The 15,613-nt window shown below is 30.4% G+C and overlaps 2 protein-coding genes and 1 pseudogene across 2 annotated transcripts; 1 reads left to right on the plus strand and 2 right to left on the minus strand.

Annotated features, from left to right (window-relative positions):
• Window positions 1-189: 189 nt before the first annotated feature.
• Hel89B (histone acetyltransferase 1) lies at window positions 190-7,411 on the plus strand. The gene is made up of 4 exons (XM_027339660.2): window positions 190-2,902; window positions 2,962-6,552; window positions 6,624-6,760; window positions 6,819-7,411. The coding sequence occupies exons 1-4, from the start codon at window positions 950-952 to the stop codon at window positions 7,174-7,176; spliced, it is 6,039 nt and encodes a 2,012-aa protein (XP_027195461.2). The 5' UTR covers window positions 190-949; the 3' UTR covers window positions 7,177-7,411.
• Window positions 7,402-8,648, minus strand: LOC113790002 (programmed cell death protein 10-A pseudogene; annotated as a pseudogene).
• Window positions 8,649-10,954: 2,306 nt separating this feature from the next.
• On the minus strand, window positions 10,955-13,709 carry LOC142644807 (uncharacterized). The gene is made up of 2 exons (XM_075825093.1): window positions 13,377-13,709; window positions 10,955-13,283 (listed from the first exon to the last, which is right to left on the minus strand). Exon 2 carries the CDS (start codon window positions 12,810-12,812, stop codon window positions 11,700-11,702), a length of 1,113 nt encoding a protein of 370 aa, XP_075681208.1. The 5' UTR covers window positions 12,813-13,283; window positions 13,377-13,709; the 3' UTR covers window positions 10,955-11,699.
• Between the last annotated feature and the right edge of the window lie 1,904 nt (window positions 13,710-15,613).

A 15,613-nucleotide genomic window follows, 5' to 3' on the forward strand; every position in this document is an offset into this window, starting at 1 on the left:
CCTTGTTAACACTTTGATTTCTTTTGTAATTAAGGGTTAAGTTACATTGTATATGAAAGGTATGTGAAAAAAATTATTATTTTAGCTAAAAAACAAAAAAAGCTAAAATGTAAAAATTTCCAATTTTTTTTTTCTTGAATTTTTCTTTTTCTGTTTTTTCATTCAGGTATATTTTCATCTCATCAATCAATCAATGATACAAATACAAACAAGAAAAAAAAACATTAACCTAATTAATTATTGAATTATACCGCAAAAAAAAAGAAGAAGAATCAATATTGGCTATTTTTGTATTTTGGCCATTTTTCGCAAAAAAAACACTCTTCATTGTGACGACGACGACGACGCGTCGGCTGCTAATCACAACGACAATAACAAAACAAAAAAATTGATATTTAAAGAAAATTTCTACCAAAAACAAAACCAAACAAACAAGCAAACCATTGATTGATTTTGATCCAGAAAAATATTGACCTGATTAAAAAAAATGGATGGCCATCATTATTATAATTTGTGACAATAATCAATCAATAAAATCATCAATCTTCCAACTTCAGCTGATGATGATGATGACAAAAGAATTTTAAATCATTATTTGTGTATATGTCGTAAGAAGAAGAACTAGAAGAAACCATAACAACACGATTGATCAATAATTTTTGGACTGAAGTTATTGTTTTTTTTTCTTAAATAACAACCAACAGCAACAATAATAATAATTAGAAATTTCGAATTCGAGTTTTGGCTGTTTGTTGTTGGTTTTTATTTCAAAAAAAACAAAAAGAAGGGGAAAATTGATGTGATACGGTTGGCGACAAAGTTGGTGGTGGTGGGTTAATGAAAAACAACAACAACGAAAATTCTCATTTCAAAAAACAAAAAATTCATTTGTGATATATAAGAAACATCAAGAGAGAGAGAGAAAAAAATCCAAGGAAAACGAAAAAGAATGGCATCACGTTTAGATCGATTATTTTTATTACTTGATAATGGTTCAACACCTTTAACGCGAAAAGCGGCTGCATTACAATTGGGTGAAGTACAAAAACTACATCCACATGAATTGAATACTTTATTGATAAAAGTACGACAATATTTGCATTCATCATCATGGGAAACACGTATTGCAGCAAGTCAAGCTGTCGAAGCTATCATTTCGAATGTACCGGATTGGTTTCCAAATGGATCATCATCATCCAATGATAATAATGGTGGTGATGAACAACAACAGCAAAATAATGGTGATGATAATGATGAATGTCGTATGCGTTTCGATCGTTATGATATTCAAACAGTTATTAAATGTGGCCATAATTTACTTGCATCCGAAGGAAAAGATTTTGATGGTACAATGACCAATGATAATTCTTCCAATGTTAATACAAATATTGATGATACTACTACATTAGATTCACGTGAAAAAATTGCTCAAATGCGTCAATCATTGAATCAAAAATTGGGTTTAAGTTTTGCCGAAAAAATTGGTTTAAAAATGGATTTTATTTCGAATGCTGATCTTATGCAATCTACTATCGACGAATCATCAAAACAATCGATATTGAAAGAAAATGTAAAACTTGAACAAATTATACCGAAGGCACGTGGGCCAATTGTCAAACGTAAAACAACCGCATCCAATGTCAAAAATGAAGATTCAAATGATGATGATTCATCAGTGGTGGTCGGGAAAAAAATTAAACTTGAATCGAATGATGGTGATGGTGAAATTCCAAATGATGATCAACTTGATGATGATGTTAACAATATATTTGATGGAAATGAATGGCCATTATCATGGTTTAGTGATGAATTAATGTCCGATTTATTTAATGCACAATGGGAAATAAGACATGGTGCTGCAATTGGTTTAAGAGAAATTGTTAAATTACAAGGACGTTGTGGTGGTCGTCAACGAAATGCATTAACAATTAAACAAGATTTACTTAATCAACAATGGTTAGAAGATTTATCATTAAGATTATTATCGGTATTAGCATTGGATAGATTTGGTGATTTTTTAAGTGATCAAGTTGTTGCACCTGTACGTGAAACATGTGCACAAGTACTTGGTATGATTATAAAATTATTAACAAAAAATGGTGTTCATAATGTATTAGATATTTTATTACAATTATTACAATGTAATGAATGGGAAGCACGTCATGGTGGTATGCTTGGTTTAAAATATCTATTAGCCATTAGACAAGATATGATTGAACAATTATTACCAAAAGTATTTGAACCAATTTTTACTGGTCTTAAAGATTGTGAAGATGATGTATCAGCAGTTGCCGCTGCAGCATTAGTACCAATAAAAGATCAATTAATGTATTTAATGCCGGAAAAAGTACCATTAGTTATTGAATTTTTATGGGAATCATTATTAGTATTGGATGATTTATCATCATCAACTGGTGATTTATTAATGTTATTATCATCATTATTAACATTTAAAGGTCTTTCGGAAACATCGAATAATGGTGATGATAATCAACATCAACAACAACAACAATTATCAATATTAATACCAAGATTATGGCCATTTTTATCACATTCATTAAGTTCAGTAAGACGTTCAGTATTGGAATCATTATTAATATTAAGTGAAAAAAATTCAAATGAATGGTTAAATTATTCATCGCTATTATCGGATGCATTACGTTTATTATATCAACGGTCATTGATTGAAAATCATACAATAATATTAGATCTTTTATATAAAGTATGGTTAAATTTAATATCAAAAACAAATTATCAATGTTTAATTGAATCAACCAGGAATTATGTAACTGGTTGGATTTGTTTAATGATGCAACCACAAAAAATACCAATAGATATTTTAAATACACCAGTTTGGTTAGAAATTAAACATATTTCACATCCATTATCATCATCATTATCGGTAAGTTTTTTTTAAAATTTTTTCAACTTGATGTTTTTTAATTTGATTAATTTAACCAGCATCTGAAGAAACATTCATCATTACAACAACAACAACATTTATCATCAACAACATTACCGGCTGAAAATTATTTTATTGGTGGTACAGAATCATTAGGTGAAACAAGTGAAGAACGTGAACGTTGTACAATACGTGCACGTTATCAATGTGCTAGGCTTATTGGTGCTTTAGCTTATTATTTGACTGAAGAAAATGAAAGTCAAACATTATCATCATTATCATCATCATTGAATGGTACAGAATCTTCTCAAACAGCAACAATTGTACAGGATCCACTTGATAGTTTTGCCTGTTTGTTATTGGTTCATTTGAATACCAAATCAGCCATACAACGAATGTGTAGTGCATGGGTTATAAAAGAATGGGCAATAGCAAAAATTCAACGAAAAGGTGAACAACAACCACCTTGGATAATCAATGATAATGATAATAATGATCAAAAAACTATCGAATCACCACCGCCATCATTACAATTACATAAAAGATTAGCAAATCGTTGTATTGAATCATTAGAAGAGCAGATATTTTTTGATGAAATATCTGCATATGTTAGTCGTGTACAATATAATTTTCGTGATCTATTAACAACATTACGTACGAATAAAATTGAATTCAATGATCAAGAATTGGTGGGGAAAAATGTTTATACTTTTGTACAGATAAATTCGGTTATTGATAATTTAAAAAATAATCAAATAATTGAAATGAAACAAAAATTGAATGAAAATCGAAAACCAAACCCGAAACTAAAATCCTTGATTGAATGTTTGGAAGAGAAAATTTCATCAACCCGACGTACAATTTTGGATTTAAATCAATTAACAAATTCGTATACGATTGGTGTAAAATCATCATTAGCAACTTCATTGATTGAATGGCGTCATTTACCTGATCGTCTTAGTCCAATTATAAAACCAGTAATGGATTCAATAAAACAAGAAGATAATGAACAATTACAACGTGGATCAGCATCTAGTCTTGTTAAACTAGTTAATATATTCTGTGAACGTACCTATAGAAATTCTACACAATCAACACCAACGGCAAAAATTATCAACAATCTGATTACATATCTATGTTCGGATCGTAATTTTACACCTGAAGTACGTTCAATATTAAATGATGATCATAAAACAACAAAACAAAATTCCGATGCTGCTCAATATGGTATACTTGCATTGGAAAATATGCAAAAAATTGCTGAACAAAATTTAACATTAAGACGTTCAAATTCAATGAATATGAAAAATAATAATCGAAGTAATAATCAAACAAATGATGATTGTAATGGTAGTAATAATAGCAATAATAATGGGACAATGAATATTAATGAACAACAACAACAACAAGATAAACAAGGTGAAATACAACGTCGTGGTGCTACAATTGCATTATCTGAATTATGTCGTTCGTTTGGTCAATATCTACCGAAACAATTACCATCATTATGGGAATATATTGGAAAAATATCATTGGATCAACAATATCCACCAACAACATTTGATGAAAATGGTATGAAATTATGTAGGGACTTGATACAATCATTACAAGTATTTGAAATTATTGGTCCATATTTACATCCAAAATTATATTCATTATTAAATGGTGCATATGATTTTTTGAGTGAATGTCTGAATAATCCATTTATAACCATAAGGCATATGGCTGCACGATGTTTTGGAATGTTATCATCAATCAATCTGAATGTTACAATGGATTTTATATTGACAAAAATTCTAGATATGTTAGAAGCAACTGATTCAGAACTGAAAAGACAAGGTGCAGTTGAAACAATATATTTTATAATTGATAATCTTTCATTAAAAATTGTACCATATATTGTATTATTAATTGTACCAATGTTGGGTAGAATGTCTGATCAAACTGAATCTGTACGTTTATTAGCAACACATTGTTTTGCACAACTTGTACAATTAATGCCATTGGATAATGATCATCATCAACATCAACAGCAACAGAATTCAATGAAAATGAAAAGTAGTAATAGTGGAACAACAATCGATTCTTATAAAGAAGCATTATTATTAAATAATGAAAATTCACATTTTTCACAGGAATTATTAAAACGTAAAGAAAATGAAAGACATTTTCTTGAACAATTAATGAATATAAAAAAATTAGATGATTATCAATTACCAATCAAAGTAAAAGCAGAATTAAGACAATATCAACAAGATGGTGTTAATTGGTTAGCATTTTTAAATAAATATAAATTACATGGTATTGTTGCTGATGAAATGGGACTGGGTAAAACATTACAAGCAATTTGTATATTAGCCTCGGATCATTACTATATGCGAAAACGTTTTTTTAATAATGAATCAAAAAATAAACCATTACTTTCGTTGGTTATTTGTCCACCAACATTAACTGGTCATTGGATGTATGAAGTTGAAAAATTTATTGATGAAAAGTATTTATCACCAATTATGTATTATGGACCACCATTTGAACGATCAAAAATTAAACAACAAATTATACGTGCACAATATTTGATTGCCACCGAAACAACAAAAAATCATTATCATAATTTAATAATTGCATCATATGATCTTGTTCGTAATGATATTGAATTTTTTTCATCGATCAATTGGAATTATTGTATATTGGATGAAGGACATGTTATTAAAAATGGTAAAACAAAATTAGCACGTTCAATAAAAACATTACGTGCAAATCATCGTTTAATTTTGACTGGAACACCAATACAGAATAATGTTTTAGAATTATGGTCATTATTTGATTTTCTAATGCCCGGTTTTCTTGGTACTGAAAGACAATTTATGTCACGTTATTCAAAACCAATATTAGCATCAAGAGATGCAAAAAGTTCATCAAAAGAACAAGAAGCCGGTGTATTAGCAATGGAATCATTACATAGACAAGTATTACCATTTATTCTAAGACGAATGAAAGAAGATGTTTTAAAAGATTTACCACCAAAAATAATGCAAGATTATTATTGTGAATTAAGTCAATTACAAGCACAATTATATGAAGATTTTTATAAAAGTCGTGCTAGGCAAACAATTAAAGATGATTTAGTTAATGATTTATCATCCACATCATCATCATCCGCAACAAAAATGACCAAAGATGTTGAATCACCATCAACAACGGTAGATATACCAAAATCACATATATTTCAATCATTACAATATTTACGTAAAGTTTGTAATCATCCAAAATTGGTATTAACATCGACACATCCAAATTATAATAAAATTATGTCCAAATTAAAAGCTGAAAATACAACATTATCCGATATAAATCATGCAGCCAAATTGATTGCATTAAAACAATTATTACAAGATTGTGGTATTGGTGTTTCACAGACCAGTGGTCAAGATCAAACTGCAGCCGAACCAGTTGTTAATCAACATCGTGCATTAATATTTTGTCAATTAAAAAGTATGTTAGATATTGTGGAAAAAGATTTATTAAAAATACATATGCCATCGGTTACATATTTACGATTGGATGGTGATGTACCGGCTGCATCAAGATATTCAGTTATACATCGTTTTAATAATGATCCTTCAATAGATGTTTTATTATTGACCATTCAGGTTAGAATAGTGTTACTTTTATTTGATTTTTCATTCGAATGATTTTTCTTTTCAATCATTATTCATTTTAGGTTGGTGGTCTTGGATTAAATTTAACCGGTGCCGATACAGTTATTTTTGTTGAACATGATTGGAATCCAATGAAAGATCTACAGGCAATGGATCGTGCACATCGTATTGGACAGAAAAAAGTTGTCAATGTTTATCGGTATGTTTTTTTCTTTTGCTTTTTTTGATTATAAATTTTAAAAATTAAACTTTTACAGATTAATTACAACCGGTACATTGGAAGAGAAAATAATGGGTTTACAAAAATTTAAATTAACAATAGCAAATACGGTTATATCGAATGAAAATTCAAGTCTTGATTCAATGGCAACCGATCAATTATTGGATTTATTTGAATTAAAAACCGGTAATGAACGAAAAGAAAATACCATTAGCAGTAGTAGTAATGGAATGTCGTCATCATCATCAGATCAATCATATTCTGCCTCAGCAACTGGATCCGTATCAATGAAAATGATGCTAGAAACATTACCCGAATTATGGGATACACAACAATATGAAAATGAATATGATTTGAATAATTTTCTACAATCATTATCGAATTTTTCTACCTGAACAAACAACCAACAAACATTTTTTGTGTGTAAAAATCACCACTATTTATCATTCATCCATCCATCCATCATCGAATACTCAAAATTTTCTTCTTTTTTCTTTTTGTAATAAAAAAAGATGTGTCATTGAATTTTTGATTCTGTGTAATTAATGAATAATCAATTAATACTTTTTTTTAAAAAAATTTTTATTTAAAAAAAAACTTTTTGTAATAAATATATATTTAAATTAGAAATGTTTTTAGTTATTTGTAATTTCAGAATTCCAACAAAATTTGTTTCAATTTTTCCATTTTTTTATCGATTTTTTTTTTGATTTGGATTTAGGCACTTTTTTCGTCGGTGGGATGTTATCGTTATGTTTATCGAAAAATCATTTAGTAATATTATTCAATTGATGAATAGCCGATGATGTTTGATCTCTTGGATCACAAGAAATTTTTATTGTTTTCTGTATAGCATTTGTAGCTAATATTAATTGTGCTGCACTTTGTAAAACAGATGAACTATCACCATGTTTAAAATATTCTTTTAATGTTTGGCTAAAATTTTTTGAATCTTTAATGAATTCACGTTTACGTTGTTCAATTGAACGTTTATCTTGATAGGTTTGAATGAATCCACTCGAAGATGATGATGATCCATTCGAACCGGTAATATCATTAACACAATCCAATAATTTCTTGATTGCCGAAGCAATTTTACGAATAGTTTCCAGAAATACCTGACGATCATAAAGAACATCCGGAATACGTGATAAGATTTTTTTCAATGCAAATGTACGACGATTCAATTCTTGAAATGGTTCTTCTTGCCGACGACAACGTTGTTCTTCAAATTCAGGTATTTGTGATTGCATTCGCAGTAATGCTTCAGTCATATTCATTGATATAATATTACGGGTTGCAAGAATTTCGGTAATAAATTCTAATAAAAAACCGGGACGTCTATGTTCACATTTACCTAATGCTTTCAGTAGTACAACAGCAGCCTGTTGACTATGTTTTTGTATTTTACATAATAATGGTCGTACTATTATTGGCCATATTAATGCTGCTGTAACTGATGAATATCTTGGATATTGTGTTACCATTGTTGTCGTTGACGATGATGATTGTTCATTATTATTATTCGTATGGTTCGATGTTGGATGATGTACAATCATATTACCATTATTATTATTATTACGATGATAATGATGATTCGATGATGGTTCGGATGAAACAATTTTATTATTCATAATTTTCATTCAGGATTTTCATTCGTGATTTTCTCTCGGTAAAGGCACAATAATTTCAATGTTTTTTTTTGTCAGGTCCAAAAACAAAAAACAACAAAACAAAAATATCACCTGGTGGCTGCTCACCTTTTTGCGCAATAATAAATGATCACAAGAAAGCGAAAGAGAGAGAGAGATACGTGTCGTTTGTTTTTTTCTCGATTGATGATATTTAAAGAAACAAGATTTGTTTACCTGTTTTATTTTCATTCTTTGCGACTAGATGGCGCTTCTGATCGGTGATATTTTTTTGTGGAAATTTTCCGGTTTTTGCAAAATTGATTGATGTTTTTCTCGGTTTTCCCCAGTCATTTTCGGTTATTAAAGATCATCAAAGTTTGCTTTGATGATGATGATCGGTTGATAACCGATTCAATACCCGGTTTTTTTTGCTTAAATGTCTTCGAATGCTTTCCGTTTTGAGGTCATCAGGTTAATCATATTCGTTTTTTTTTTATTATTTCATTAAATTTTTATTTGATTATTATTTTTTGTATCCCATTTTCAATTAGCAAAAAAAATCTTGTTGATGATTTTGATTTTGGAAATTTCCATTGATATTTTTGTTTACCCGAAAAATTCTTTCTTTCTGGCCAAAAAAAAATTTCACTCATTTCACTTCATTTGACAATCTTCCTGCCATTTGAGAATGATAAGTTTGTCACATGACACAAAGTAATGATCATAATGAGGTCATCATCATCATCATCGAAGAAAGAAACGGGAAAATTTTCCGACCGGATAATTTCATTCGGATAATTAATTAACACCTCCAACACCAGACTTGTCTAAATGAACACACCACCAGTATTGATCACTATGAATGAAAAAATACCATCATCAAATTGCGAATCTTGAAAAAATCCACAAACAACGTTCATGGATCATCCGAAAGCCTGGCCAACAGAAAATATCGTCCATGACAATCATTATCATCAGAAAAAATTGTTGAATCCCAATGACAAAACAAGCTGAAGAAATAAAAGTGGTGGTGTAAAGGAAAAGAAAAGAAATGAATTTTTTTTTTCATTTGAAAAATCTTGAATTTCATCATTGAATGGAATGGCATTTTTGACCTATTTTTTTTCTTCCTTCTTTATTTCTCATCATTATCATTGTGATTATGATTGCCTATTCAAACACAAAACACATCAATCAGTAGTGACTGGATTTTCTTTTCTTTTTACTAGATTTTTTTGAAAATCCACTACCGATTTGCACAAGCTTTAGTTCTTTCGCTCTTTTTTTCTCAATCGAGAAATGACTGTGTGTGTGTGTGTGTGTTTTTTTTTTTTTTTTTTTTTTTTTTTTTTTTTTTTTTTTTTAAGGAGCATAACTCCAAAATTTTATTTGATATTATTAAAAGAATATAAGAAAATTATAAAAAAGGGTTTATGAAAAGAGAAAATACAAATGCGTGTTTGTGTTTATGAAGAATTTGGTGATTAATTTTGTGTGTTGTATTTCAAATGTCTGTTTTGGATACGAAGTAATGTGTGTATGTCTTTGCAAAAGTCAGTGAAATTGTTGTTTAAGATGAGTTTGTTTATAATTTGTGTTATGTTTTGTGTTGTAATTATTGTATATTTTTGTCTGATGTCTGTGAAAAGTGTGCAGTCTGTGATGATGTGTTGGTATGTTTGAGGTACTTTACATGTAGGACAATCGGGAGAGGATCCGATTTTCCAAATCCTAAATAGATATTCTCTAGTAGGACCATGTCCAGTAACTAATGATGTTGTGGCCTGTGTTTGTGTGAAATTAAGTTTATTTTGGTGGATGTGTTTTACGAGTGTTTTTGTACAATTTGTTTGAAGAGTGTTTAAATGTGTATTGATTGTGTCAGTGGCTATTGTTTTGATACATTTTTTGTTGAAGTATTTTTTCTGTGATACTTGTGATGGGAGTGTAAGATTTGGTGGAGGTGTGATTTTAGAATAATGATAGAGGATCTTGGTGTGATGCAGGTGTAAAATGTTAAAGAGTTTATGTGTGTTTTTGGAGATTTTGTTAGTGTGTTGTATAAGGTTATTTTGATTGGTGTGTAAAAGAATGCTCAAATTATATGTGTGTTATATTATATGTTATATATGTATATTATTATATGTTATATATGTGTTTTTGGAGATTTTGTTAGTGTGTTGTATAAGGTTATTTTGATTGGTGTGTAAAAGAATGCTCAAATTATATGTGTGTTATATTATATGTTATATATGTATATTATTATATGTTATATATGTGTTTTTGGAGATTTTGTTAGTGTGTTGTATAAGGTTATTTTGATTGGTGTGTAAAAGAATGCTCAAATTATATGTGTGTTATATTATGTGTGTTGTATTATTATATGTTATATATGTGTTTTTGGAGATTTTGTTAGTGTGTTGTATAAGGTTATTTTGATTGGTGTGTAAAAGAATGCTCAAATTATATGTGTGTTATATTATATGTTATATATGTTATATGTTATATTATATGAATTATTAGTGTGTGTGTGTGTGTGTGTGTGTGTGTGTGTGTGTGTCCTAAGGAGAAGTTGCCACTGCCCGCCAATGCAAGGGAAACACTAAGGCGGGAGGGCATGTAGTCAGCAAACTGTGTCTTATGTATGTATACAGGAATTATGGTGTGTGTAAGTACGGTGTACAATGTAAGAAGACAAATTAAGTTAAAATAAAAAAAATAAAAATAAAAATAAAAAAAAAATGACATAAAATTACAATGGGTACAAATATGAATTATCAATTAATTTAAAAGAAAAGAAATTCTGTGTGTGTGTAAGCAATGGATATAAATATGAATTGACGATTGATTTAAAAGAAAAGAAATTCTGTGTGTGTGTAAACAATGGATATAAATATGAATTGACGATTAATTTAAAAGAAAAGAAATTCTGTGTGTGTGTAAGCAATGGATATAAATATGAATTGACGATTGATTTAAAAGAAAAGAAATTCTGTGTGTGTGTAAACAATGGATATAAATATGAATTATCAATTAATTTAAAAGAAAAGAAATTCTGTGTGTGTGTAAGCAATGGATATAAATATGAATTGACGATTAATTTAAAAGAAAAAAAATTCTGTGTGTGTGTAAACAATGGATATAGATATGAATTGACGATTAATTTAAAAGAAGGAAACGAGAATATGTGGTCAATACGGAGATTATTAGATTATGCAGATACAGATCAATGTTCACGGTATGGATGTTAATGAGAGGCTGGTAAGGAATGTATTAACGGTTTATTAACGGCGATTATTGATGAATGGCAATCCGTCATAAATGGTCGTCACGAAGCTGATCCAATCCTGTGCCAAGTCGTTGTTCCCAAGGATTATGTCCAGGTTGGCCAGATCGTCTGCGGATATACCATGTTTTATTGTTATGCAGTGACGGGAGTTTTCCCAAATGGGACATTCCAGCATAAGATGTTCTGTTGTCTGCTGTTTGTTGCTGCTGCATAGACAAGTACCGTCCTCGATTATTTTGAATCTACAGAGGTAATGTCTGGTGGCGCCATGGCCAGACAGTACTTGTGTCAATAATTTGCTCATACCGAGCTTGGACTGCACTCTTTCCGCAGTTGCCAAACTCGGGATAAGACGAACCGTCCATCTGCCGGTTGAAGCTTCTGTGTTTCGTGCAGTCCATTCAGCATTAGCTTTTTGTCGATATTCATGTTTAAATGTGGACACTGGCATTTTGTTGTATTCCTCAACGGCGAAGCTCTCCATCGTTGCCGTTTTTGCCAGTTGATCTGCCATTTCGTTCCAGACGTAATTTGTGTGCGCCTTGATCCAATATAGATAGACGTTCGTGCCTATTTCTTTTAGTTCGCCAATTCTGTTGTTGATGTCGATTACTAATGGATGGCAGTTATTGCAATCTCTAATCGCCTCCAGGGAAGATCTTGAGTCAGAAAATATTTGAACGGTGACATTGCTTTCGGGTTGGAACTGCAATAAAGACATTTTGATAGCTAGCAGTTCTGCTTGGAAGACAGAACAGTGATCAGCCAGTTTCCACTTTTTTTGATCGATTAGTTGTTGATTTTTGGTAACGATACATGCTGCACCAGTGTGATTGTTCAGCTTACTACCATCAGTGAAGATCGAGATTTTTTCGTTTGCTATACGCGTGTTGATTTCATTGTGATCAACAATTTTCAAATATTCTTTTATGATTCTTTTTCCTGGATGTGGAAGACTTGTGACGGGAACTGTTTTTTCCAGATCAATATTAATGTTTTCATCTTGTTCTTTACCCAGCAATTTCACCCTTTCCACAGCTGCTCTTTCCTTTATTTTAATATCGATGGGCATCACATTGTTAATAAGAAAGGTAGACGTGTATGACATTGTTCTGTGACCTTTGCATACTTTTATTAAGATTTTTCTTTGGACACTTAGGATTCGCTGTGCTATCTTTTTCTTTGTGTGTGTGTGTGTGTGTGTGTGTGTGTGTGTGTGTGTGTGTGTGTGTGTGATTCGACTGCCGGTTTTGAATCTGAAAAAAGATCCTTTTCGTTTTCGTTTTCGATCAAAAAAGATTCTGTAATTTTTCTCATTGACAAAACAAATGAAAAGTTATCCCAAAAAGTATCTCTGCACTGTGTTGTTGGCCTTGTTGTTTTTTTATCTGTTTCTGCACTTGGCATACTGGCCCTGATATTGGCAATTTTTTGTTTCGTTCGTTTTGTTTTTTTGGAATGGAATTGGCCAGTACAGAATTGGTTAACGAGTCCAGAATATTGGATATTAGTTTTTACGCCCAAAATAGAATCCAAAAGCACACAGAAAAAAAATTCCTACTAAAAATGGATCCCGGGACTGTAATAAACCAACAAATAAAATGAATGAATGAAAAATCCAGGGCAAGGATAATGCGCAAATCATCATTTACCAATATTTGGCTATACATACAGGATGTGTGTGCGTTATGCTGATAATGATTACAAATTAACATCTGGCCTCTTTTAAAAGTTGATGTTTTTCAAGTTTTCAGTTTTTCAAGTCGGTTTTTTGGTTGGTTGGTGCAAAATCCAATTTGATTAGCAAAAAAAGAAAAAATCTAAATTGATTAGAATCAATGAGAAAAAACCGAGAGATATTCCACCAATAACAACATAATGATGATGATAAAATAGAAAACCTTCACCATCAAATGATCAATGATGATGATCAATGAATGAATTGAATTCGAGGTTAATGTGATAACCCTTTTCCCCCCCCGTTTTTCTGTTTTGTTTTGTTTTGTTTGCATATTTCATGATAAACACATTCATGAAAAAATGACGATTTTTTTTTCATTATCAAATTCATGGCTTTCTATTTTTCCTTGAATGAAGCAAAAGCAAAACAAAACTGAAAAAATTTATCAAAATTGACATTCACACACAAAGATAATGTTAGTTTTGTTTTCTCTTCGTAATTTTTTACCTTGAATATATTTTTTTAAAATGCGAGTTTTGTGCTGTTTTGTATGTTTTTATTGATATATCAATGCCATTTCTATTGATGATAATAATAATGATGATGATGATCATCATCATCATGACTATGATGATTGTCAATGTTAATTCCTTTTTTATGTTTTTTTTATGAAATTAAAAAACAAAACATAAAAATCCATATCAACGCACACAACATACATACATTGGATTGAGATATTTTTGTTGTTATCATGGTAACATCCGGTTTTTTCTGATTTATCATAGCCATAACATTAACAAATTTTCTGTTTTGTTTTGTTTTAGATAAACAAAACAAAATACACAAATAAATTATTGATTGATTGATTGATTATCCCGTTGTTTGTCGAGAAAACGATCATATCCTGTATTCAGATATGGTGATGACGGTTAAAAAATGAAAAATCTTAATCATAATTTTGACATTGATCTCTTCATTTTGAAAAAAAAAACAAAATTCAAATGGTGACAGGTCAATCACGTGACCCTTGACCATATTGATTTTTTATGGTAACCTTTATTATTGATTGATTTTTTTTTACAATGTCATTCGGTGTCATTCTGTGTCATTTCTCATTTCGTAAATCCATGTCATTCAGTGGTGGTCATAATGGTTGACCGTTATAGCCTGTGTGTGTTTCGTATGTTACCAATCATCATGATGACTGTCGATATAATATTTGTCATCGATCAAAACAAAAAAAAAAATCTTTAGGTCACGATCATCACATAGGATTTTTTTTTTTTGTGTGGTTTGTTTCGATAAAAAAAACATTCAGTTAGTTCCTAGATCAGGGAAACAAATGAGCCAAAACCAAAAGAATAAAACCAGAAATTGGCCTTCAAACAACCAACAACCAAAAAACGCCCACGCAATTTCGTATTCCGGATTCTAATAATAGAATGCCTTGGTACACATGGTCTATCAAAAGCATCAACTATAGAAAAAACTAAGTCAAGTTCTTTATGCCGGGTCCCGGACTAAATACTTTGCTATATACACCAAGTGAGAGCGAATCATTCTTGGATCATCTTTCTATATAGCCAACGATGGGAAAGCGAAATACAATTTCAGTTTCAGAGTCATTCATCGTTCATTGCTCCTTTTCTTCTCAATGCGGTTATATTCATTCATTCATTCACTTAACCCGGGTACATTCACATTGGATTTTTTTCTGCTGCTGTTGTTGTTGTTGTTTATTTTCGGTTAAAAAACAACAACAACAACAAAAATTGTTCAGGTCGTTGCTCGATATATCTGCTTTGGTAAAAAAAAAGAGAAATGTAAAAAGTGAATGAGAATTTCAAGTTTTCCATTTTTTTTCTTCAACCAAATCATCAATGGTAATGATTGAAGAATCGTCGAAAAGGTCGTCGACCATTTTTTTCCATTGATGATCAAATGGATGGTCGAATGGTTGGATCAAGTTTCTCGCAATCCATTTTCTTTGGTGTGTTTTTTGTCTTGTTTTTGTTTCAAGTTCGATGTACTTTCGATATCCACTGATTGATTGATTGAATCAATGGAATCGATGATTTGATTGATTGAAAAAATGATTCTTGAACTGATTTAGTCAATTTTGGTTAGTTTGACTTGACTTTCATTTCATTGAAGTGAAAGTTCTGCTTGAACTTCTTTGAAAGTTTTTTTTAAAGTTCTGTTCAAGTTGAAGAATAATAAACTTTTTA

Source organism: Dermatophagoides pteronyssinus, unplaced genomic scaffold (assembly GCF_027571235.1).
Source record: "Dermatophagoides pteronyssinus isolate colony J.1.1.1.1 unplaced genomic scaffold, Derpt_VIB-CSIC_2022.12 sq0003, whole genome shotgun sequence".
In the NCBI taxonomy this organism is placed as follows: Eukaryota; Metazoa; Arthropoda; class Arachnida; order Sarcoptiformes; family Pyroglyphidae; genus Dermatophagoides; species Dermatophagoides pteronyssinus.

Excerpts from the sequence above, each read along its gene's own strand:
- LOC142644807 (XM_075825093.1), bottom strand. The coding sequence starts at position 12,812 with ATGTCATACACGTCTACCTTTCTTATTAACAATGTGATGCCCATCGAT.
- Hel89B (XM_027339660.2), top strand. The coding sequence starts at position 950 with ATGGCATCACGTTTAGATCGATTATTTTTATTACTTGATAATGGTTCA. Across the intron at positions 6,553-6,623 it reads TTTTATTATTGACCATTCAG|GTTGGTGGTCTTGGATTAAA; the intron begins GTTAGAATAGTG and ends TATTCATTTTAG. Across the intron at positions 6,761-6,818 it reads AAAGTTGTCAATGTTTATCG|ATTAATTACAACCGGTACAT; the intron begins GTATGTTTTTTT and ends AAACTTTTACAG.